The sequence below is a fragment of the Staurois parvus genome, unplaced genomic scaffold (assembly GCF_062004578.1).
Source record: "Staurois parvus isolate SC_StPar_1 unplaced genomic scaffold, SC_StPar_1.0 ptg000621l, whole genome shotgun sequence".
Taxonomy (NCBI): Eukaryota; Metazoa; Chordata; class Amphibia; order Anura; family Ranidae; genus Staurois; species Staurois parvus.
In genome coordinates this window covers 685142-710882 of record NW_028318417.1, presented here as the reverse complement: position 1 = coordinate 710882, position 25741 = coordinate 685142, and the positions used below count along the sequence as shown (strand labels likewise).

At 46.0% G+C, this 25741-nt stretch overlaps 1 protein-coding gene across 1 annotated transcript in view; it reads left to right on the top strand.

The window, feature by feature from the left end:
• Positions 1 to 10225: 10225 nt before the first annotated feature.
• The window catches only part of LOC149449385 (ephrin type-B receptor 5-like), a 122424-nt gene continuing 106908 nt past the window's right edge, over positions 10226 to 25741 (top strand). The window contains exons 1-3 of the mRNA XM_089693305.1: positions 10226 to 10364; positions 20043 to 20107; positions 24223 to 24943. Of these exons, the coding sequence (XP_089549431.1) occupies positions 10226 to 10364; positions 20043 to 20107; positions 24223 to 24943 (925 nt within the window). The remainder of the gene's footprint in view (positions 10365 to 20042; positions 20108 to 24222; positions 24944 to 25741) is intronic.

Below are 25741 nucleotides of genomic sequence, written 5' to 3'. Positions count from 1 at the left end.
TGCATATTGTAGATTCTGACCCCACAGGGCCAGCGTCTTGCATGAGAGGACACCTTGAGTTACACTAACAGTGGGAGCTTCAACATTCGACCTGCTTCTAGTGTGCCCCCGCACTCGCCCCTGGGGGACCGCGGTATTTGGTACACGCTTTTATATTTTTTGCTTTAAATCTCATAGAGATTGCAAAACATTTGTATTGTGATCTTTTAAAGTCAATTCTCAAATCTATACTATATCCATCATTCAGGATGTGGTGTCTGCCTATATTACCCACCCCCCATTGATATGTTAATGGGCTTTTAAAAATATCTTAGAAATTATTTCCTTTTATCTGTTCCACAAGTGCAAAAAAAGCATTGCTCCCAATCTATTAGCATTGCTCCCCCTTATGTATTATACATGGATGTGATCACCATGTATAATACATAAGGGGGATATGATCTCCATGTATAATACATAAGGGGGATATGATCTCCATGTATAATACATAAGGGGGATATGATGTCCATGTATAATACATAAGGGGGGATATGATCTCCATGTATAATACATAAGGGGGGATATGATCTCCATGTATAATACATAAGGGGGATATGATCTCCATGTATAATACATAAGGGGGGATATGATCTCCATGAATAATACATAAGGGGGATATGATCTCCATGTATAATACATAAGGGGGGATATGATCTCCATGTATAATACATAAGGGGGGATATGATCTCCATGTATAATACATAAGTGGGGATATGATCTCCATGTATAATACATAAGGGGGATATGATCTCCATGTATAATACATAAGGGGGGGATATGATCTCCATGTATAATACATAAGGGGGGATATGATCTCCATGTATAATACATAAGGGGGGGGGATATGATCTCCATGTATAATACATAAGGGGGGATATGATCTCCATCTATAATACATAAGGGGGGGATATGATCTCCATGTATAATACATAAGGGGGGATATGATCTCCATCTATAATACATAAGGGGATATGATCACCATGTATAATACATAAGGGGGGATATGATCTCCATGTATAATACATAAGGGGGGATATGATCTCCATGTATAATACATAAGGGGGGATATGATCTCCATGTATAATACATAAGGGGGATATGATCACCATGTATAATACATAAGGGGGGATATGATCTCCATGTATAATACATAAGGGGGGATATGATCTCCATGTATAATACATAAGGGGGGATATGATCTCCATGTATAATACATAAGGGGGATATGATCTCCATGTATAATACATAAGGGGGGATATGATCTCCATGTATAATACATAAGGGGGGATATGATCTCCATGTATAATACATAAGGGGGGATATGATCTCCATGTATAATACATAAGGGGGATATGATCTCCATGTATAACTACATCAGTGGTTCATATAGTGAACTTGGTGTAGAGTTATTCACCCTGAGGTCATCACAGAGGACAAGGGGGCGCTCTTTAAGTCTGGAGGAAAAGAAATGTAATCTCCAAACCCGGAAAGGCTTCTTCATAGTGAGAGCTGTGAGAATGTGGAATAGACTCCCTCAAGAGTTGGTTCTGGCCAGCTCAGTGGATTGCTGTAGGAAAGTCCTGGATTCTTTCTTGGATACACAGAATTTAACTGGATATAACATGTATAGGTAAAGTTGATCCAGGGAATATGCGATCGCCTCTCGGGGGATCAGGAAGGAATTTCTTTCCCAGCAGCAGCAAATTGGATCATCCTTTGCTGGGGTTTTTTTGCCTTCCTCTGATTCAACTGTGGGTACAGGATTATAACTTTTTTTTCTATGGTTGAGCTGGTTGTCTTTTTTCAGCCAGACTAACTATGTAACTAAAGTAATTTAGTGGCAAAATGTATGTAAACTCTAGCAATACATTTCTCTTACTTGCTCCCTTTTTTGCCTGGTGAATATACCATTGTGCCACGGAATTTGTTTTATTATATCTGTTAAAAAAAAAAAAATCATATATATATATATATATATATATATATATATATATACACATAAATACATACACACATAATGTGAAATCACAGCACACAAATTAATAAATACAATAGGTGAAAGAAATGTTTTTTAAAATTGATAAAAAGTGTCCAAATAAATATGTTTTGCAAAATAGAAATCCCAATCCAAAAAAAAATAAAAGATGTATGCAATCAACGTGCTCCAAACTCAGCAGAACGTTGCTGTATAGAGAAACTTCAATGTGTCCACACCATCCGCGACATGCAACATATACCGCACTCACCAAATGCATTGGACTCTACAAGATTAAGAGTCAAGCATGCTTTGTGGATATTAAATATCCTCCACAATGGGAGTTTTCATTGCTCAGAAAAAACTCCAGAAGGATCTCCCACACAAATCGATGAAGTGTAAAGAAATGAAAAAACTAATAGTGCAGTACTGACAACAAATTTTAATCTTTAAAAGTCAGATGCATCATATCCACTCACATGGTAAACATGAATAAAACGCTTCTGAGATATCTTTGCATATCAAGAAAAATGGCGTCTGTCAGTGAAGGTTCCCATAGCCTGTAAACTGGCAGCAATGCTCGGATCAATCTATATAAATTAGTGTAGCGCTTAATCATAAATGAAACAATACCATAATATAATAAAACTATAAGAATAATAATAATAAATGTGATCCGTGCTGTGATCTTCTCAGTGCTCTTATATCAATACTAGCACTTAAGCATAAACAAAACCATCAATAATAAGATATATAATAATAACAAATGTGACAAGTGCTGTGATCTTCTCAGTGCTCTAGTACCACTGAGTTGAAAATGAGACCATAAATCAGAAATTAATATTATTTAGTGATAGTGACACTTCAAACAATAAATAAATCAATAAATAACAAGTGACGGTGCCACTTCAACTTCATTCAATGTCCAATATTCCTATTGACATCCATCTATTCAAAGTGTTCTTTATAACCATGCATAGTGTGTGTAGATAGTGCCACTCGTGAACCAACACACTCCTTATCCACTTCGGCTGCAATGCCTGCTCACCTCCTTCCTGCGACCCCAAGGGGCCCACAAGCCTTTAGGATCACCCTGGATCCTCAAGATTCCTGGTTATGGCACCTTCCTGATATTCCTCCTATCAGGCCTCCTCCACTCCTTCACTGCTATGCCTCCCAGGTTCCTCACCAACGGTTGTCTGCAAGCTCTCTCTCACAAAAATAGTGAGTGAAAAAACAGATCCTCCATTGTGTAGTGTTTCCAATCAAATAGGGTTTATTCATCAATAACAACAACAGGTGACTTACATTCGGTTGTACAGTCTCAGTGCGTCCCTCTATGGGTAAACTGCACCCTCTGGTAGTAACTTCCTGATAACCAGGAAAATGGCGTCCCACACCGGAAGTGCGACACTCCGGATACCGGAAGTAGCGTCTACGTATTGCCTACGCGTTACGTCACGTACCTCGTGACTTCTTCTGGGTATCGCTATGGAGACGCTGCCTTCTTTTATAGTACGGTGGAACCAACTATCCCGCCCTTTAATCCCCATTCTAATTGCGGCCGCCATTTTCTTGGAGCCTAATATACAGGGACATATATGGTGATACTCTCCTGTTATGAATATCCTCTTGTTAATCCTATGATCGTAAATTACAACATATAAAGGCTATCTACTCAAGACAAGCCCCTACATCACAAATCTAATCCAAATATCTTTATTAACAATAAATAAATAATTACAATCCCTTTATAATATATACTAAAAAATAAAAGACTAAAGAACCCATATCATGAAACTGAATGGGAGACCCATAATCCACCCTGGTCTCCCCATCCAGTCTCTTGCCCAGCTCAATATTAAAGAGTAACTCCTATACTAAAAGCTCAAAATAGTAAAAATACATAAAAATGATAAAAGATCAAATAAAAACCCAGCCCATCTCTCTACATAACATATAGTTAATATAATAAGATGTGGGTAAATATAAGTACTTGATATAATAAGAACATCTTAAAATTGTATACAAATATAATAATAATGCACAATATACTCTTCTCACTAGAACAACTAGTAAAACATAAACGAACTCCCTGAGTGTGCAGTTTCTCCATAGATTAAAATAAAAGGTATATAAAAATAAACAGTCATAGCTTAAAATCCGCCAACCTAGCCAATTTAATAATCATTAATAAAGGAATTGAGATCAAACTCAACATTTAGGCCTCTCGGGACTAGCGTTCTCATGTCATGTATCCAGCGTGACTCAGCTTGGCTTAGTTTTTTTATCTTGTTGCTGCCTCTCCAGTGCTTTTTATATTTCTCTATACCCCAAAACTGCATTTTAGTGGGGTCCTTATTATGATACTTAGAGAAATGTTTTGAGACGTTATGCTTTGGGAATCCTTTTAAAATATTTCTTACGTGTTCACCTATCCTCTTCCAGAGTGGTCTTTTTGTCCTCCCAATATATTGATAACCGCACTCACACTGTAGGCAGTAATCATCAATGCTCGGATCAAGCCAGGCAACATGGCTCTGGAGCGCCGCATCCAATGTGATCTCCACTCACCAAATATGACGTCACAGCATAGCGTATGAAACTGGAGGTTAAGTCAACACGTTTCGCCCCTCCTCCAGGGCATTATTAAAGACCTACAGTATATATAAATATATATATATATACACACACACATACATACATACATACATACACACACAGTGCATTCATAAAGTATTCAGACCCCCTTCACTTTTTTTTCCAGTGTTGTTTTGTTGTGGCCTGAGGCTACAGCTGTTTAAATTCATTTTATTTCTCATTAATCTACGCCCAGTACCCCATAACAACTAAGTGAAGACAGAATTTTAGAAATTTTTGCAAATGTATGAAAAAAGGAAAAATCCCATTGGCATAAGTTGATAATAAGATATACTCAGTGAGCGCTTAATAATATAGCAGCTAAAGGCACGAAAAAGGTAACCACAATAAAACCTCTTAAGATACACAAATAGAAAGTGCAGCGCTAAAAAATATAAATACGTACTAATTCTGGTAATAAATCATAGTAAAATATAAAGATCAAGATAAAATAATAGATCGGTAAAATGATAATATAATAAAACTGGTGACAGTTGGTGGCAGGTGATAGGTACAGGAGTTGATAGTGACTTCACGTTCCAGTGGTGTGGTAATAAATAGTAAAGATACGCACTCACCAGATGCGTATCTTTCAATATGCATATAATCAATATAACCAGAGGTCCCCCTCTTGGGATGGGATGTATGAGCTGGGCCGTCTTAACCACTTCCTGTCCGGACACTTTTACCCCCTTCCTGTCCAGGGCAATTTTCAGCTTTCAGCGCTATCACACTTTGAATGACAATTGCGCGGTCATGATATACTGTACCCATATGAATTTTTTACCATTTTTTTGAGACAGATAAAGCTTTATTTTGATGGTATTTATTCACCGCTGGGATTTTGATTTTTTTTACTATGTAAATGAAAAAGTGTTTTTTTTTTATAAAATTTTGCAAATAAATAATATCTCATCCTAAATCTTGGCCAAAATTTATTCCGTTTTTTTTTTAGTAAAAAAAAAAAAATCCAAATTAGTTTATAACCAAAAATTATAATTTTTAAACATTTTTTTTTACATTTTTATTTTATTTTTTTTATATTATTATTTATTTATTTTTTTTTTTTTACATACTGTCACCCTAGCAGTACAGTGTCACCATGGTGACACTGTACTACTTGTGGAGGGTGATGAAGATTTTTTTTTTTTTTTTTACACTGATTGCTTTTACACCCATATAGGATGTAAAAGCAATCATTTCTCTTTCTCTCTGTCTGCATTCTTGCAGTCATTGAGAAGTACTGAGTGAGCTGTGATTGGGCACAGCTTGTCACATGGTACAAGGCTGTTGTGAATAGCCTTGTACCATGTGACCTCTGTGATCATTCACAGATTTCACACGTAGTAAGCAATAATGTCACAAGTGACATCTTGCTTACTACTTTGCATGTGATCACTGATTCGCCAATCAGTGATCACATGATCGGGACCTCGTACAGAGGTCCCGTCCGACGATCGTTGTTTCACTGTGTCTGGAGGACACAGCGGGCACCGGATCGCGGTGGTGCGCACTCCCAGGGAGCGCGCACAGCTAGAAAAGGCGGGTGCTGTTTAGGAACGGCAACCCGCCCTGGACTGCCACCGCCCTGCTGTTTATAAACAGCAGGCGGACGGCAAGAGGTTAACAAACTCTCCTCCCTCTGGGCAGCCAAATGGTCGTCTCCCTTGGTATGAATCACCGGGTGTCACAGTGGAAGCCTCTTAGGTGAATGGGCAGGATATCGGATAGCTCGCACCGGAACTGGCGTCCTCCTCTGAACTGGTGGACTGGTGTCAACAAATGGAAATGGCTTCTGTGCCATGAACTGTGAGCTCTAGGAATGAACGTTGGCTCACGGAGGAGCCAACAAAAAATGGCCCGTGGTGTAGTATTTTTAAAAAACATTTATTAATCCACGTGGTTTGGAGACATACAATAAAATCAAAGTATACAGGCAAAGTATACTGACCGTATGAAGTAAAAGGTGGCCACTGGACCTATATTGGGAGCCGGTGGCTAGACGTCACGACGTTATGGCCCCTTTGACGCGTTTTGTGCAATTGCACTTCCTCAGAAAGGGATAGCCATACGTATTCAGCCCCTTTGCAACAACACTTGAAATGTATCTCAGATGCCTTTCATTTCTCTTGATCATTGCTGAGATGTTTCTATGCCTTGATTGGAGTCCACCTAGGGTACGTAAAATTGATTGGACATGATTTGGAAAGGCACACACCTCTCTATAACCCTAGGCTCACATCTGTGTGGGTGGTGCCGCTGTGGATCCGCATGGAAATCCGTGCAGCCGCACCACCCGCACAGAGAATTGCGGACCCGCGGGCGGGTGCCATTAGTTCTAATGGCACGCCGCCCGTACTGGAAAACGCAACCGTACTGGGAACCGAGGTTCCCGTGCTTGCTGCGGGCTCCAAAGAAGTGCAGGGACTTCTTCCCTGCGTTTCACGGGGCACAGGAGTCCATTCAAATGAATGGGCTCTCGTGCCCGTGCAAAATGTGGCCCGGATAGCCACATGGATGTGAACCGGGGGTTAAAGGCCTCACAGCTGACAATGCATACTGTATCAGAGCAAAAGCCATGAGGTCAAATGAACTGCCTGCAGAGCTCAGAGACAGGATTGCTTCAAGCCACAGGGAAGATTCCGAAAAATAATTTCTGCTGCACTGAAGGTTCCCAAGAGCACAGTGCCCTCCATAACTCTTATATGGAATACGTCTGGAACAACCAGCACTATTCCAAGAGCTGGTCACCCGGCCAAACTGAGCAATCGGGGGAGAAAAGCCTTGGGAAGAGAGAAGACCAAGAACCCCATGGTCACGCTGGGCACAATTAACTAAGCGGTATCTTACCGCATCCGAGTATCCGGTAGGATAACACAGCATTTTTTTTTTAAAAGTTTGAATTCACTAAAAAAACAATACTAAAATACAGCATGAGTTATTTTATCAAGTCTTGCGGTATTTTAATAATGAAACCCATGCATTAATGTTGCAGCTGTCAGCAGAGTTTCCCACTGACAGATGAAAGTAAAAGAGAGCATTATCGGCAAGTAAAAAAATAATGAATAAAACGTTGTGGGGTTCCCCCTCCCATCCATACCAAGCCCTTCGGGTTGGCATAGTACGGTTCGGGGGGGCACTCGCTCATCCCCCTCTTTTCCTGAGCTACCAGGCTGCAAGCTCGGATAAGGTCTGGTATGGATTTGGGGGGAACCCCCACGCCATTTTTTTTTAAATTGAGGCAGGGGATTCCCCTCAAAATCCAAACCAGACCTGGAGGACTTGGTATGGATGGGAGGGGGGACCCCACACCGTTTTTTAATGATTTTTTAATTGCCGACAATTTTTTTTTTTATTATTTTTTAATTGCTGACAATTTTTTTATTTTTTTTACATTCAACTGTCAGTGGGGAACCCCGCTGACAGCTGATGACTGATAGGTTGTTAGGGCCTCAGCGGCCACCTACTCCTTAACAACCCATGACAGTATTATTATTATTATTATTATTATTATTATACAGGATTTATGGCACCAACAGTTTGCTCAGCGCTTTACAATATAACGGGAGACAATACAGCAACAATACAGTTCAATACAAGAGGGATAGGAGGGTCCTGCCCCTTGGAGCTTACAATCTAGGAGGGAGGGGCATTGACAGATACCAGTACATACCACATGCCTGGACCACTGCTTAATTACCACATGCATTTAATTATTTATTTCCTTTTGTGAATTCACTTTAAAATCTTTTTATGCGGTATTTACTGAGTGTTTTTGCTATTTTCGGTAAATACCTCATACTACCAATAGTGAATTGACATTTTCAGTATCGCATGCGATATGTGGTCATGTGACTGACTTAATTCATGCGATAAGCTTTAGTGAATTGTGCCCACTGACTGAGCTCCATTGATCCTGTGTGGAGATGAAACAAAAGTTCCAGAAGGACACCCACCACCGCCCTCCACCGATCTGGGCTTTATGGCAGAGTGGCTAGACGGAAGCCTCTCCTCAATGCAAAACACATTATAACCCCCTTTGAGGCTGCAAAAACATTTTTTTTGCAGGTGAAAATGAAGGGAAAATCAGCAATACAATTAACTGCAATACTATAAATATACATTTTTTGGTATTTAGTTACACTTTGAAAGCAAAAAATACAATATATAAAAATAAGAGATGACAGAAAAAATCCATCTGAATCTCTAAGTACTGTGAGATGGAATTTTGGCGTTTGAAAGAGGGGGGGGGGGGGATTTTGGACCGTGATCCATACATGAAGTTCTTACCCCTTGATGGTGACAGCTTACACTGGGAATGTTCACATAGATATTCCCAGACACAACAATGATGTGATTCTATAAATATTACTGGGCAGAAATGTAAATATTTAGGGAGTCTGTATATTATGGGACTGATGGCCATCACCTGGGGATTCTAATAGGGTGACACTTGTGACATTCCCCCGCTGTATATCACATAGAAGACACATGAATTCAGAAGTCACTGATGTACTTTCCTCTGCTCTATAGGTTGGGTGCATCTTTTTTCTTTATATAATATTTATATATCATCCCCGTCTCCTTCCACTTTTGGAATTTTGTTTTAGGAAGAGGGTACTTTTTTCTGGCAGGTACCCACTCCCACTGGAATCGTCCAGTTCCCCCATCCCTCCCTCCCTCCTGACTGCAGTCTTCTGGGACATATCACAGGTCCCAGGAGGGTGGGGGACCATTCATGCCCCACTGTGACTCCCTGCAGCTTCACAGCGACTGCGACTTCACTGTGACTTCCTGTGGCTTCACAGCAACTGTGACTTCACTGAGACTCCCTGCGTCTGCACAGTGACTGCGACTTCACTAACTCCCTGCAGCTTCACAGTGACTGCGACTTCACTAACTCCCTGCAGCTTCACAGTGACTGCGACTTCACTAACTCCCTGCAGCTTCACAGTGACTGCGACTTCACTGTGACTCCCTGCAGCTTCACAGTGACTGCGACTTCACTGTGACTCCCTGTGGCTTCACATTAACTGCGACTTCACTGTGACTCCTTGTGGCTTCAAAGCAAGTGCGACTTCACTGAGACTCCCTGTGACTGCGACTTCACTGAGACTTCCTGTGGCTTCACAGCGACTGCGACTTTACTGAGACTCCCTGCGACTTCAATGAGACTCCCTGCGGCTTCACAGCGACTGCGACTTCACTTAGACTCCCTGCGGCTTCACAGCGACTGCAACTTCACTGAGACTCCCTGCGGCTTCACAGCGACTGCAACTTCACTGAGACTCCCTGTGACTTCACAGCGACTGCAACTTCACTAACTCCCTGTGGCTTCACATTAACTTCAACTTCACTGAGACTCCCTGTGACTGCGACTTCACTGAGACTTCCTGTGGCTTCACAGCGACTGCAACTTCACTGAGACTCCCTGCGACTTCACTGAGACTCCCTGCGGCTTCACAGCAACTGCAACTTCACTGTGACTCCCTGTGTCTGCACAGTGACTGCAACTTCACTGAGACTCCCTGCGACTTCACTGAGACTCCCTGCAGCTTCACAGCTGGCTCCATGCTACATGTGCAGTGGGGAGCTGGCTGTGAAGTCTCGGAGTCACAGCTGACTTCCCACAGTAAACACGATGGCACCAGGGACCTGAAGACCGAGGAGGAACCAGCCCAGGTGAGGACAGCTCTGGATCCCTGGATAGGTAAATGTCTCTTTATTACAAGTCAGCAGCCACAGTATTTGTAGCTTCTGACTTTTAATTAAAAAAAAATGACTGAAGATCCTCTAGAATGTTACCAAACCCCCAACAGTACAATCAGTCTGTAGATGCAGTAAAGCATGCTAGTTATACTCACTGTGGAACCTAAGGGGTTAATCCTCTGCATTGTGTAAAAAATACTGTTTGATCCTCTCCTCTCTGATCCTCCCCTTCTTCCAATGTCCCCCTCTTATCTCCTGATAAGATATATTGTGTGGAGACACTCTGCACATGCTCAGTTTGGTGTGTATTGCTAGAGGGTTTTTTTAAAAATTCATGTGATCAGCACAGGGCCAATCAGCACTGTCCAGACAGAGGTCAGGGGTTCTGCATCCTCCTAGAGCAGAAACAAAACTCCTCCTACAAGCTTTAACCAGTGCTCTGCTGAACACTGATAGAAGTCACAAGACTGCTATATACTGCTGATGAGAAAAGATATTTAGCAGTTTATATTTACTAAAATAATTAAATTTCCATGTTCTGTGTACTGTGGGAGACCAGATATAGTGAATGCAGGGTCCAGGGAGAGCGGATATAGTGAATGCAGAGTCCGGGGAGACCAGATATAATGAATGCAGGGTCCGGGGAGACCGGATATAGTGAATGCAGGGTCCGGGGAGACCGGATATAGTGAATGCAGGGTCCGGGGAGAGCAGATATAGTGAATGCAGGGTCCGGGGAGACCGGATATAGTGAATGCAGGGTCCGGGGAGACCGGATATAGTGAATGCAGGGTCCGGGGAGACCGGATATAGTGAATGCAGGGTCTGGGGAGACCAGATATAGTGAATGCAGGGTCCGAGGAGACCAGATATGGTGAATGCAGGGTTCGGGGAGACCGGATATAGTGAATGCAGGGTCCGGGGAGAACAGATATAGTGAATGCAGGGTCCGGGGAGAACAGATATAGTGAATGCAGGGTCCGGGGAGACCGGATATAGTGAATGCAGGGTCCGGGGAGACCAGATATAGTGTATGCAGGGTCCGGGGAGACCGGATATAGTGAATGCAGGATCTGGGGAGACCAGATATAGTGAATGCAGGGTCTGGGGAGACCAGATATAGTGAATGCAGGGTCCGGGGAGACCAGATATAGTGAATGCGGGGTCCGGGGAGACCGGATATAGTGAATGCGGGGTCTGGGGAGACCAGATATAGTGAATGCAGAGTGTGGGGAGACCGGATATAGTGAATGCAGGGTCCGGGGAGACCGGATATAGTGAATGCAGGGTCCGGGGAGACCAGATATAGTGAATGCGGGGTCCGGGGAGACCGGATATAGTGAATGCGGGGTCCGGGGAGACCAGATATAGTGAATGCAGAGTGTGGGGAGACCAGATATAGTGAATGCAGGGTCCGGGGTTTAGTAACACTCTAAGCTTTGAAAATGAAATGAAGAATCCAGAAGCTGGTTGGTCACTCTTCACAACCATTCCAGATTCTGGCTGCTGCAGTTTTTGTAAATTCCCCTCCAGGCATTTCCTGAGAGCAAAGATCCTGGAAATAAAATGGTGGTAGTTGCATTTTTCTGTTGCAGTGGATGGGAATGTTAGCGTACACAAACACAACATCATTCTATTAGTAAATTATAAAAGATGAAACTGTGTCCAACAAATCAATACCATTCATGTCAAGTCTAAAAACTGTGCGCCCCTGAAATGAAGGCAAACTTTCATCCCCTCAATCAGGGGCGGACTGACCATTCGAGCACTCAGCTGCTGCAGAGAGAGCCATACAGGGGATCAATTCCAGAAATTGTCCCCCCCCTCCACGCCATTGCACAAATCACCTCCTTGTGCACCATACATTTGCCCATGTTGCCCAAGCCCCTCTGTGTGTGCCCACCCCCATAATGCTCCTTGGTTCCTTCCTCTCCTTCCCTCTGGTAACTGCAACCAGGGGCGGACTGACCATTTGGAAACTCGGGCACAGCCCAAGGGCCCGGGGTCAGTAGGGGGCCCCATGAGATGCCCCTGGTACCTTTCATTGGCTTTTTCAAAGGCTTTTGGATGTGGGCAAGGACACAGGGGCCCCATGATCCCCTAATGCCCGGGGGCCCCATGAGTTGTCCGTCCGCCCCTGCCCTCAATAGTCCATAGGCAGCACTGCAGGTCATCGGTTTACGGGGCCTAGAATGATTGCTCTCACACCAGCGTGTGTGGTGATACTTTATATGTCTGGCGGAATTGTTTTTCTACAGCGCAGTACAGTTCATCTAACATGACTTCCTATGGGACACGTTCACATCTCCGCATTTTCACCCGGTGCGTTTTTCGGGAAGGGGTCAGGGAGTTTTTTAGAATGCAAAAAGTCGTGTTTTTGGTTCTATAGACTTCAATGGAAATGCTGCAGGAAAGCATGTAGTGTGTTTTTGCTGCGTTTGGCATTTTAAATCTGCCTAACAACAAGAAAAAATTTTAAAAACGCATCAAAAACGTGGCAAAAACGCAGGTGCTAAAAATCGTAAAATGCAATGCAGAAACGGCTCAAATACAACCTGCATAGGTGTGAACCTAGCCGGAAGGCGCAAAAAGTAAGTCAGGCATGCCAAACTGCACGGTACTGTGCCGCCATGTGTTGTGGCATCCGTGACGCTTGTGCGCCTGCCAGGGGGGGACTGACAGCTCATGGGGCCCCCGGGCAATAGGGGATCATGGGGCCCCTGTGTCCTTGCCCAAACTCAAAAAAGCCTATGAAAAAGGTACCAGGGGCATATCATGGGGCCCCCTACTGACCCCGGGCCCTCAGGCAGTGCCCGAGTTTCCAAATGGTCAGTCCGCCCCTGGCGCCTGCTCATGTTTGAAGAAGGCAGTGCAATTTTACGCGTTGCAGGAAAATGCGCAGTTTCCCGCACTTTCCATCACTGCACCGATGTAAACAAGCCCATAGGCGTTTTTAATGCGCTTTTTCCACGCTTTCTGAGCGTTTTTAAAGGACAGGTGACTTAAAAGATGCACCAGAAGCTTTTTTTTAGGCGCTTTTCGGGCGATTTTTTTAGCCGTTTTACATCGATTTCAATGGAAAAAGGCGTTTTTGGGGCATTTTTGTTAACTTCCCGGTTTACATCGATTTCAATGGGAAGAGACTTTTTTTGTGCATTTTTTTTAACTTCCCGTTTTACATCGATTTCAATGGGAAAAGGTGTTTTTGGGGCATTTTTTTTAACTTCCCATTTTACATCGATTTCAATGGGAAAAGGCGTTTTTTGTGCATTTTTTTTAACTTCCCGTTTCACATCGATTTCAATGGGAAGAGGCGTTTTTGGGGCTTTTTTTTTAACTTCCCAGTTTACATCGATTTTAATGGGAAAAGGAGTTTTTGGGGGTTTTTTTTAACTTCCTGTTTTGCATCGATTTCAATGGGAAGAGGCGTTTTTGGGGCATTTTTTTAACTTCCCCTTTTACATCGATTTCAATGGGAAAAGGCGTTTTTTGTGAATTTTTTTTAACTTCCCGTTTCACATCGATTTCAATGGGAAAAGGCGTTTTTTGTGAATTTTTTTTAACTTCCCATTTCACATCGATTTCAATGGGAAGAGGCGTTTTTGGGGTTTTTTTTTTAACTTCCCGTTTTACATCGATTTTAATGGGAAGAGGCGTTTTTGGGTTTTTTTTTTTAACTTCCCGTTTTACATCGATTTTAATGGGAAAAGGAGTTTTTGTTTTTTTTTTTTAACTTCCTGTTTTACATCGATTTCAATGGGAAGAGGCGTTTTTGGCGCATTTTTTTTTAACTTCCTGTTTTACATCGATTTCAATGGGAAAAGGTGTTTTTGGGGCATTTTTTTTAACTTCCTAAACATGCCCCAAAGTTGCTGCAAGCGGGAGTTTTTACACCGCCCCGCAAGCGCAACGCCTCAGTGTGAAAACATACATAGATATACATTCACAGACATAGGGAAGCGTTTTTCTTGAGCTTTTCAGGCGCTTTTTTAAATGCAAAAATGCTTCAAAACCTCCTACAATGGCAGTTCATGAAAGGTCACATGACATCCCGGGCTTGTCGGTTCCTCTACGTCTTTCTGGCTGGGAGTTGTAGTACCGCCTGCACTGTATGACACCGCCGCAGCTGCTCTCTCCCCAAATCCCCCCCTCCCCGCTGTTGCATTGTTCAGCTTCATTCCTTATTCACAAGCCCGCGGTCTCGAGCCGACACATGGACGGCTGTGTTCTGGTTTCCCCCAGGAGCTACGGGAAGTGCGACGCCAAAAACATTTCACCAACACGATGTTCCGTGCGAGAATCCATCGCTGGGGAGCGCCACCGGGTTTACGTCAGGCATCCCTGACAACGCACAGCAGCCGCCGTCAGTCACACCATATAGAGGCCGGACCAGGCTGGACTCAGCTGCTATAGAATTATGACCTACTTTCCACTCCAGCAGATTAGTGAATGCAGACCTTAGCACGGAAGGGAAATCAAAAAGAAGACAGAAGGGGAAAAAAAAAAAAAAAGAGAATAGAATGAAGTACGGCCGGCGCTCATAGGAAATATCAATCATATAATAGTAGAAAAGCCGATGTAATCCCGATCCCTGCAATCTCAGCGCTTTAACGTGGTCATGTCATTGCATAAAAGTCATTTTCTGTCTTTTTAAATCTGCAGCTTTCGTTAAAATATTCCTTTGTGATCCTGCCTTGTGATCCTCCTGTTATAAAGGTGACAACGCTATGCCCCTGACTCCCAATTTTCCTCCTGTGTTGTCACCCTGTCACATGGACTCTCAATGGAAACCACAAAGTGACTGTTTCACTTTATGCCGGCATAGTCCACCGATGTCACCATCAGGAAACCCAGCCTGAGAAATGCCGTGCAGCTGTTAGTGTAGTGACTATAGACAGGAAGTGGCTGCAAAAGAGCGTCAGGAGATCAGCAGCACTGAGATGCAACAAGTGATTATTGTGTTTCTAAATCCAGGATCCGACATTCACTATATCCAGTCTCCCCAGACCCTGCATTCCCTATATCTGGTCTCCCCAGACCCTGCATTCCCTATATCTGGTCTCCCCGGACCCTGCATCCACTATATCTGGTCTCCCCGGACCCTGCATTCACTATATCCGGTCTCCCCGGACCCTGCATTCACTATATCCGGTCTCCCTGGACCCAGCATTCACTATATCTGGTCTCCCCGGACCCAGGATCACTATATCTGGTCTCCCCGGACCCTGCATTCCCTATATCTAGTATCCCCGGACCCTGCATTCACTATATCCGCTTTCCCAGGACCCTGCATTCACTATATCCGGTCTCCCCGGACCCTGCATTCACTATATCCGCTCTCCCCGGACCCTGCATTCACTATATCCGCTCTCCCCGGACCCTGCATTCACTATATCCGCTCTCCCCGGACCCTGCATGCACTATATCTGGTCTCCCTGGACCCTGCATTCACTATATCTGGTCTCCCCGGACCCTGCATTCACTATATCCGCTCTCCCCGGACCCTGCATTCACTATATCCGGTCCCCCTGGACCCTGCATCCACTATATCTGGTCTCCCCGGACCCTGCATTCACTGTATCCGGTCTCCTTGGACTCTGCATTCACTATATCCGGTCCCCCTGGACCCTGCATCCACTATATCTGGTCTCCCAGGACCCTGCATTCACTATATCCGCTCTCCCCGGACCCTGCATTCACTATATCCGCTCTCCCCGGACCCCGCATTCACTATATCCGGTCTCCCCGGACCCTGCTTCCACTATATCCGGTCTCCCAGGACCCTGCATTCACTATATCCGGTCTCCCTGGACCCTGTATTCACTATATCCGATCTCCCCAGATCCTGCATTCACTATATCTGGTCTCCCGGACCCTGCATTCACTATATCTAGTCTCCCGGACCCTGCATTCACTATATCTGGTCTCCCAGCACCCTGCATTCACTATATCTGGTCTCCCAGCACCCTGCATTCACTATATCTGGTCTCCAAGGACCCCGCATTCACTATATCTGGTCTCCCCGGACCCCGCATTCACTATATCCAGTCTCCCCAGACCCTGCATTCACTATATCTGGTCACCAAGGACCCCGCATTCACTATATCTGCTCTCCCCGGACCCTGCATTCACTATATCTGGTCTCCCTGGACCCTGCATTCACTATATTTGGTCTCCCCGGACCCTGCATCCACTGTATCCAGTCTCCCCAGACCCTGCATTCACTATATCTGGTCTCCCCGGACCCTGCATTCACTATATCTGGTCTCCCGGACCCTGCATTCACTATATCTGGTCTCCCCGGACCCTGCATTCACTATATCCGGTCTCCCCGGACCCTGCATTCACTATATCTGGTCTCCCCGGACCCTGCATCCACTGTATCCAGTCTCCCCAGACCCTACATTCACTTTAATCCGCTCTCCCCAGATCCTGCATTCACTATATCCAGTCTCCCCGCACCCTGCATTCACTGTATCCGCTCTCCCCGGACCCTGCATTCACTGTATCTGGTCTCCCCGGCCCCTGCATTCACTATATCTGGTCTCCCCGCACCCTGCATTCACTATATCTGGTCTCCCCGGACCCTGCATTCACTATATCTGGTCTCCCCGCACCCTGCATTCACTATATCTGGTCTCCCCGGACCCTGCATTCACTATATCTGGTCTCCCCGGACCCTGCATTCACTATCCACAGTACACAGAACATGGAAATGCAATTTTTATAATAAATATAAACTGCTAAATACCTTTTCTCATCAGCAGTATATAGCAGTCTTGTGACTTCTATCAGTGTCCAACAGAGCACTGGTTAAAGCTTGTAGGAGGAGTTTTCATTCTCCTCTGACTGTGCTTGTGAGGCTGCATAACCCCTGACCCTCTGTCTGGATAGTGCTGATTGGCCCTGTGCTGATCACAAGCACTCTTCCAAGAAAAAGAACTCTCTAGCAATACACACCAAAATGAGCATGCACAGAGTGACTCCACACCTTATGTCTTATCAGGAGATCAGAGTGGGGGGGGGGGCATTGGCAGAAGAGGAGGATCAGAGAAGACAGGATCAAACAGCCTTTTTACACAATGCAGAGTATTAACCCCTTAGGTTCCACAGTGAGTATAACAAGCATGCTTTACTGCATCTACAGACTGATTGTACTGCTGGGGGTTTAGTTGCACTTTAAGAAAGTATTTTTGTTAGGATGAGTTGTTTATGATACACAACGCTTTAGAAATCTAAATGTTCAGTTAGGGCCCTGGCACCAAACCTTTTTTTTCACCCCCCCCCCCCCCCCGTTAGCATGTATATTATGAAGCAATAACACTAAAGTGGAACTGCATCTGAGCATCACAAACCAAAAATGCTACTTAATTCATTTTTAATTTTCAAAGCACACTCTCCCATCCATCCATCCATCCATGTCTCCATGCTTTATTTTGTTGTAAAACACCCCTCTAGTATTTATGGCCATGGCCAGCTTGAGTAAGGGCAAAGGATTCATGTGTAGCACCCCTCTACTTAGCCAGGGGAAGCTAGATAGGTTTTTAGTTAGAGGAAGAGTAGCAGCCTGGGATGAGTCAGCCAGGTAACTTAAGTCAGGGCTGAGGGCTCTGCAGGTCAGTTTCCTGTTACTTCCCCCTACTCTAGAACCTTGAGAAGTTTCTAGAAGGCAGTGGGTGGGGGTGAGGAGGGGCTGATCTGCATGTGTGACAGATCTTGACAAATCCCCAAGCAGGAGGCTTGGCATGGGTTCAGGACAGCCCTGAGGTATGATTGAACCTGATCAGCAGAAAGTGGTCAGTCGATGTCGGGTGGAAGATAGAGTGAGAGGCTGGAGTGTGGAACCTGGGAGGGGGCCCAGGGAAAGAGCCTACCTACAGGCAGGTGCGTGAACAGGGGACTTCCACTGCACCACCATCGACCAAGAGGGACAGCCTGAGCAGCAGGGAAGGAGCCCGCCCAGCAGAAGGCCTGAAGGCAGCCACCAACCCATAAAGCCATTAGGAAGGACAGTATGAGTAACCTTACACCCCCTAGGCCGGATAAGGGGAGAGGTCAGTCAGGTGGAGACAAGGCCCCATAGGGCCCCATACAGCAAACCTGACAGCCCCCCCCCCCCAAAAAAAAACAAAACTTTGCTTCAGTTAGGAATGAACACAGAGTAATCAGTACCAATTACTCATTGTGTTCATCATTCTGAAGGACCCTATTGTAAGCTTGCAGTCAGGGGCGGACTGACAACTCATGGGGCCCCCGGGCAATAGGGGATCATGGGGCCCCTGTGTCCTTGCCCAAACTCAAAAAAGCCTATGCAAAAGGTACCAGGGGCATCTCATGGGGCCCCCTACTGACCCCGGGCCCTCGGGCAGTGCCTGAGTTTCCAAATGGTCAGTCCACCCCTGGCTGCAGTTACCGGAGGGAAGGAGAGGAAGGAACCAAGGAGCATTATGGGGGTGGGCACACAGGGGCTTGGGCAACATGGGCAAATGTATGGTGCACAAGGACACAAGGAGGCGATTTGTGCAATGGCGGGGGGGGGGGGACAATTTCTGGAATTGATCCCCTGTATGGCTCTCTCTGCAGCAGCTGAACGCCACCAGGACGGAGAGAAGAAGACGCCGGTCATCAGCTGTTACAGAGAGAGCTCAGGGGATCGGTTCCAGTAATTGCACTCCCACCGTGCCGATCACCCTCCCTACGCAGAATCGATTTACTCAGCTGCCTGGGCCCCCCTGCTGGCCTGGGCCCCGTACAGGAGGGCTGGTGGTACCCCCTTATCCACGGCTCTGGGTGGAGAACCCAACTAGCTCCTCACCCGGGACTTTTTGAGTTTGGCATCTTCTGGATCTCCTTCACAGGGGAATACCCTCAGTGCAGTTGGGTGAAGAAGAAGTTTAACCTGGGGTCTGAGGAGGTACACCGGAGAGCTGGAACGCTCTCAGAGAAGAGACAGAATTTTTCTTGCATGTCCATAGACTTGTACATAGTTGTTAAGGAGATAGTCCTCGCAGTTTACAGTTCCTTGGGCATCCCATGCATCCCTCAACCCAGGGGCGGACTGACCATTTGGAAACTCAGGCACTGCTCGAGGGCCTGGGGTCAATAGGGGGCCCCATGAGATGCCCCTGGTACCTTTTTCATAGGCTTCCCACGATCCCCTATCGCCCGGGGGCCCCATGATCCCCTATTGCCCGGGGGCCCCATGAGTTGTCAGTCCGCCCCTCCCTCAACCCCATCCAAGTTCAATACCCCTTAATCAGTGGTGTCCCTAGGCGGGTGTGGGGGGTGCGCACAGCACCGGGTGACACCTTTCACATGGGGTGACACCGGACCCGCTCCACGAGCTCCACGAAAAGGAAATTATGCTCCCCAATCCGCAGATCCCATCCATCCTGCGGGGATTGTCGGCTTGCTGTAAAACTTTCCTTTTCGTGGAGCTCGTGGAGCAGGTCCGGTGTCACCCCATGTGATAGGTGTCACCCGGTGCGGTACGCAACCCCGCACCCACCTATGGACGCCACTGATTAAAGGGTATTGAACTTGGATGGGGTTGAGGGATGCATGGGATGCCCAAGGAACTGTAAACTGTGCACAGGAATCATTTATTTAAAATCCAACGTTTACTACAGTTGATGGGAAAAAATTATTCTGTTGCTTTTTTTTTTGTTTTTTTTTTCAGAAGTCCTACTTGACACGACCTATGAGACCTCAGAGATTGGCTGGGCAACCTACCCCGAAGGAGGGGTAAGTGATTCCTATATTTAAGAAAAAAAATGACTTCCAATAAACAGAAATTTCCCCGGCAGCGAGAAAACAGCTCTGCAACCCTAACTTGTTCTCACGTAGAGCTAGGCTGGAGCTTTGCTTGAACCCTTTTCCTGCCATTTCATTTTGCATCACATACTTAGGCCGGGTTCACACCTATGCAGGTTGCGTTTGAACAGTTTCTGCATTGAGTTTTGCACCTGAGTTTCTGACAGGTCTTTGCCACTTTTTTTTATGTGTTTTGCGTTTTTTTTTCACTTTTTGCTTTTTTCTTGTTGCTAGGCAGATTTAAAAATGTAAAATGCATCAAAAGGCAGCAAAAACTCATTACATGCTTTTCTGCAGCTTTTCCATTGAAGTCTATAGAACCCCAAAAGCGCAACTTTTTGCATCCACAAAAGTCCCTGACCCTTTCCAAAAAACACACCGCGTGAAAACGTGCAGATGTGAACAGGGGTGGACTGACAACTCATGGGGCCCCTGGGCAATAGGGGATCATGGGGCCCCTGTGTCCTTGCCCAAACTCAAAAAAGCCTATGAAAAAGGTACCAGGGGCATCTCATGGGGCCCCCTACTGACCCCGGGCCCTCGGCAGTTTTCAAATGGTCAGTCCACCCCTGGATGTGAACATGTCCCATAGGTAATTGTGTTAAATGGACTGTACTGTGTTTCTGCAAAATGCTGCACAGTGGCTAAATGGTTAGCACTTCTGCCTGGCAGTACTAGAGTCGTTGGTTTGAATCCCAGCCACAGCACCTCCTGCCTGGAGTTTGCATGTTCTCCCGGTGCCTGTGTGGGTTTCCTCCAGGTACTCCGGTTTCCTCCCACACTCCAAAGACATACTGGTTGGTGAATTGGCTCCTGTCTAAATTGGCCCCTAGTATGTGTATGTATGAATGTGAGTTAGGGACCTTAGATTGTACGCTCCTTGGGGGCGGGACTGATGTGAATGTACAATATATATGTAAAGTGCTGCATAAATGGACGGTGCTATATAAGTACCTGAAATAAATAAACCCAGGGTAAAATAAACATTTTTTATTTTACATGAAAATGAACTTAAAAACCCAAAACATATCTTTACTCAAAGCAGAGACCCTGAAAGAAATAAATGGTGTCAGCTGCAATTTATTATCTCACACAACATTTGTGCTGTTTATCAAATCTATACTGTTAGGGCTCCATGTACACGGGGTGTTTGGAAAACTCTTCTGAACGATGGAAACTGAAAACGTAGGTCAAAAAACGTCTGTTTAGCCGCGTTTGCATACCGCGTTTATGCACGTTTGCGTTTAGAAGCGTTTTTAAAAGATAACCTCAGGAGACCTTCCCAAATGCCCAGAATGCACTGAAAATAGTAAATAATTAACAATTTCTGACATTTTGAGAGGAATAGAGAGATCAGAAGCAGAGAGAGCAGTATGTGTTGAGATGATCTGTCTTTTCTGGTTGTATTCACTATGGATCCCATCATGAGCATAATGCATCGCGTTCTACCATTGTTTCCTTCACGCAAAACCTGGAACTGACTGCGCTGGTGTATCGGGTCCATTACATGGACAACGCTTTGCATGCATTTCTGATGATAAAAAAAGGCTCTGGACAGCATCTGGATATGGAACTATTAAAAAAACGCTTCTACATGCAAACGCTTATAAATGTGGTTAACTGCGTTTACAAGCATTTGAATTGCGGGTAAAATCTACTCCTGAACGTAAGTTTGGTGCGTTCAAAAAAACGACTGCAAACCAGGGGCAGACTGACAACTCATGGGGCCCCTGGGCAATAGGGGATCATGGGGCCCCTGTGTCCTTGCCCAAACTCAAAAAAGCCTATGAAAAAGGTACCGGGGGCATCTCATGGGGCCCCCTACTAACCCCGGGCCCTCGGGCAGTGCCCGAGTTTCCAAATGGTCAGACCGCCCCTGCTGCAAACTTAACTGCCTGTAAACGACTGTAAAGGACGACGTGTACATGGACACATAGGAAAACATTGGGGAGAGTTCAGGGGCTGCTGAAAAAAAGACAGAACATCTTCTGAACGCCAGTTTATCAGCTGCAGTGTACATGAGCTCTTAGTAAAAAAAAAAAACTCAAATGAAATTTAGTACCCACAAGCACAATATATTACACATTTTTTTTAGTAAAATAAAGAGGAGGGAGTAATAAGATACCAAATATGTCAAGCCTGAAAATTGTGTGGGTCTGTGAAATGGCCAGGGCTGGTGCTACCACTAGGCAAACTAGGCAGCCGCTTAGGGTGCAGCCACGGCCAGTTGTTGCTGGGTCCAAACCGTCCCAGTGCATCCTGCCCAAATACTCAGTCAGCGTACCTGCTGCCACAGTCGCATCACTCAGCAGCAGTGCAGGCTGTGCAGCAATCAGAGCTCTCCATGAATGTACAATGGCTGGCAGCATCCACAGCAACCGCCGCCCGCTGTTTTCAGCGCTAGGGTTTAGATGCAAGCACCGCCCATGTTCTAGCAACCGATCACGTGTATGCCCCTCCCCCAGGTCACAGCATTCAGAAGAGGAGGATGAGGAGGAAGTTCCTGCTCCAAACCTATCTAGTCCCAGAACGTAGCCTTCCAGCTTCAACCTGTCCCAGGGGCGGACTGACCATTTGGAAACTCGGGCACTGCCCGAGGGCCCGGGGACAGTAGGGGGCCCCATGAGATGCCCCTGGTACCTTTTTCATATGCTTTTTGAGTATGGGCAAGGACACGGGGGCCCCATGATCCCCTATTGTTCGGGGCCAAAAAAAAATTAAAAGTCAGCAGATACAAAAACGGTAGCTGCTGACTTTTAAAAAACAGCCAATCACCTGTCCCACGATCCCGTGTTGCCCCCGCTGCAGCCCGTTTTCACCGGCCATCCTGTATTACAGGCACTGGCCTCTTCAGTGTGGGCACCTGGCTGTGACAGGTTGTGGCTTCACAGCAGGGTGCCCACTGCGCATGCTTGAGTAGCGCTGCGCTTCCTGATTGGCCCCGTTGTCTTCTGGCACCTGTCATGTGTCCCACATGACTTTGGGAGAGAGGGTAGAAGGACAACTTCTGTTTCTGATTGCCTAGGCGATCGCAGCGGAAGTGGGAGCGGATACCTGTCAAATTCGGGTACCCATCTCCTCCCCAAAGGTGCCAATCCTTAATGGGGAGTGTGGGACCAATCTTTTAAGCGGAACTTTCCCTTTGGGTGGAACTCCACTTTAAGGAGATATTAGGGCACCTCTCAGCATCTTCCTGGGTCAGAGCAACCAGGGTTTGACAGCTCTGATCCTGAAAGTGCTCACAGTTGAGCACTTCCAGGTTCATACTACCCATGGGAGATTGCTGAATGGATGCCCAGTGACTTCCTTCTGCTCTCCATCTTGAAACCCACCATGGGGGCCCAGACACCCAGGAGGGACAGATGAGTCTAGGACACCTGGCTGGGAGGGGGGGGGGGTAACCTTCTGCTACATGTAAAAGTGATTGTTTTTTTTTTTTGGCTGGCTGTTGCCCATTCGGTGTTGCTTTCAAGTGATAGAGCCTCTAGAAAAAACCTCCCCCTCTCCCCCAACCCACCAATATTCACTTTCCCCCTGCTACAGTTCCACTTTGCTGCTTCACAGGGCCCGGGAGTCAAACCAGTGATGAGTTGTTCAGGCCCAGGTACTACAGAACTACTACACCAGGGTTGTCAAATTGGCCCATCATGCCTCTTCCTTTGGAAGTCATGCTTGTAACTGTCAATCTTGCAATGCCTCATGGGACATGTATTTTGGCAACAGCTGGAGGGCCACCAGTTTGACACCCATGTACTACACTAGGAGAAGGTCAAATGCCCCAACAAGGCAAGGGGGTCATTCAGTTAGGGTCAGGGGCGGACTGACAACTCATGGGGCCCCCACGCAATAGGGGATCATGGGGCCTATGAAAAAAGTACCAGGGGCATTTCATGGGGCCCCCTACTGACCCCCGGCCCTTGGGCAGTGCCCAAGTTTCCAAATGGTCAGTCCGCCCCTGGTTAGGGTTTACATCTCCTTTAAGAATTCTATGCTATGTTTAAATTCCAATAAATGGATGCATGTTAGAAAAACAATAACTCTTCTCTGGTTCTTCACAGTGGGATGAAGTTAGTGTCCTAGATGGCCAACGGCGCCTCCTACGAACATACGAAGTTTGCAATTCATACGCTCAGCGGTCCAACCAGAGCAACTGGCTTCGCACCGGCTACATCGCTGCCCGCGGCGCCCAGCGCATCCATGTCACACTCCGTTTCTCAATACGAGACTGTGCCAGTCTACGACCACCACCGGGAAGACGTCACCTGGCCTGCCGGGAGACGTTCACACTTTTTTCTCGACAAGCCGAAGCTGCCATGGAAGCTGAGGACTGGGAGTGGACAGAGGAGGCCTGGACAAAAGTGGATACCATTGGAGCGGGCAAAAGCTTCAGCAGGGACCCAGGTAAGGGAGGGCAAGGTCCACGGTTGGACGAGAGGACTTTAGATTTTGGGCCGGTCCGCAAAAATGGATTTTACTTGGCCTTTGTGGATTCTGGGGCCTGTCTCTCTATGGCTGGAGTCAAAGTTTTTTTTCACAAGTGCCCGGCCACCGTGCGGAGCCTGGCATCCTTCCATGAGACGCCATCTAATGGAGAAGGAGGGGCATCACTGGCTGAAGCCTTGGGCAGTTGTGTTGCTGGCGCTCACCTTTTGGGGTCTACAAAGCTCAGTCTACACTGCGGTGGAGAGGGCGAATGGATGGTGTCTAGTGGAAGTTGTGCCTGCAGTCCAGGGAGAGAAGTGAGTGAAGATGAAACTCAGTGCCGGGGTAAGAGTTCCATTATTTCTAAACATTAACATAAAGTGATTGTATTCCCCAAATATTTATGTTTTCAAACAACAAACATGATATACTTACCTGCCCAATGGTTTTGCACAGAGCACCCCGATCTTCTTCTCAGGTTCCCTGCTTGCTCTCCTGGCTTCTCCCCCATGACCCCATAGCAGGTCGCTTGCTATGATGGCACTCCTACATGCTTGCTCCTGAGCCGCGCTCTGTGTGTCCATTGCCCATAGAGAGACAGAACACAACTTGGCCCTGCCCCCACTCCCTCTTCACTGGCTGTGATTGACAACAGTGGAAGCCAATGGCTCCAGCTGCTGTCTGTGGGCCTATGAGGAGGGGGAGAGCAGAGAGAGCCACTGCTCTCAGGCACAGCGCTGAATTGGGATTGGATTCAGGTAAGTATAGGGAAGGGGGGAGGGGATGCATTAAGGTAAAAAACAAGAACATATCTTTCCAAATGTTTTAAAAGATAATGAAATTGAAACTACAGATGCACCAGAATGACCATCAAACAAACAACCCGAATCTAAAGCTCCATGTACACTGCAGCTGATAAACGCACGTTTAGGAGCTTTTCTGCGTTTCTTTCAGCAGCCCCTGAACTCTCCCTAATGTTCTCCTATGTGTCCATGTACACATCGTCCTTTACAGGCAGTTGAGTTTACAGTCATTTTTTGAATGCACCAAACTTGTGTTCAGGAGTAGATTTTATCAGCAGTTCAAACGCTTGTAAACGCGGCTAACCACGTTTATAAGCATTTGGAAAATGTTTTTAACTCT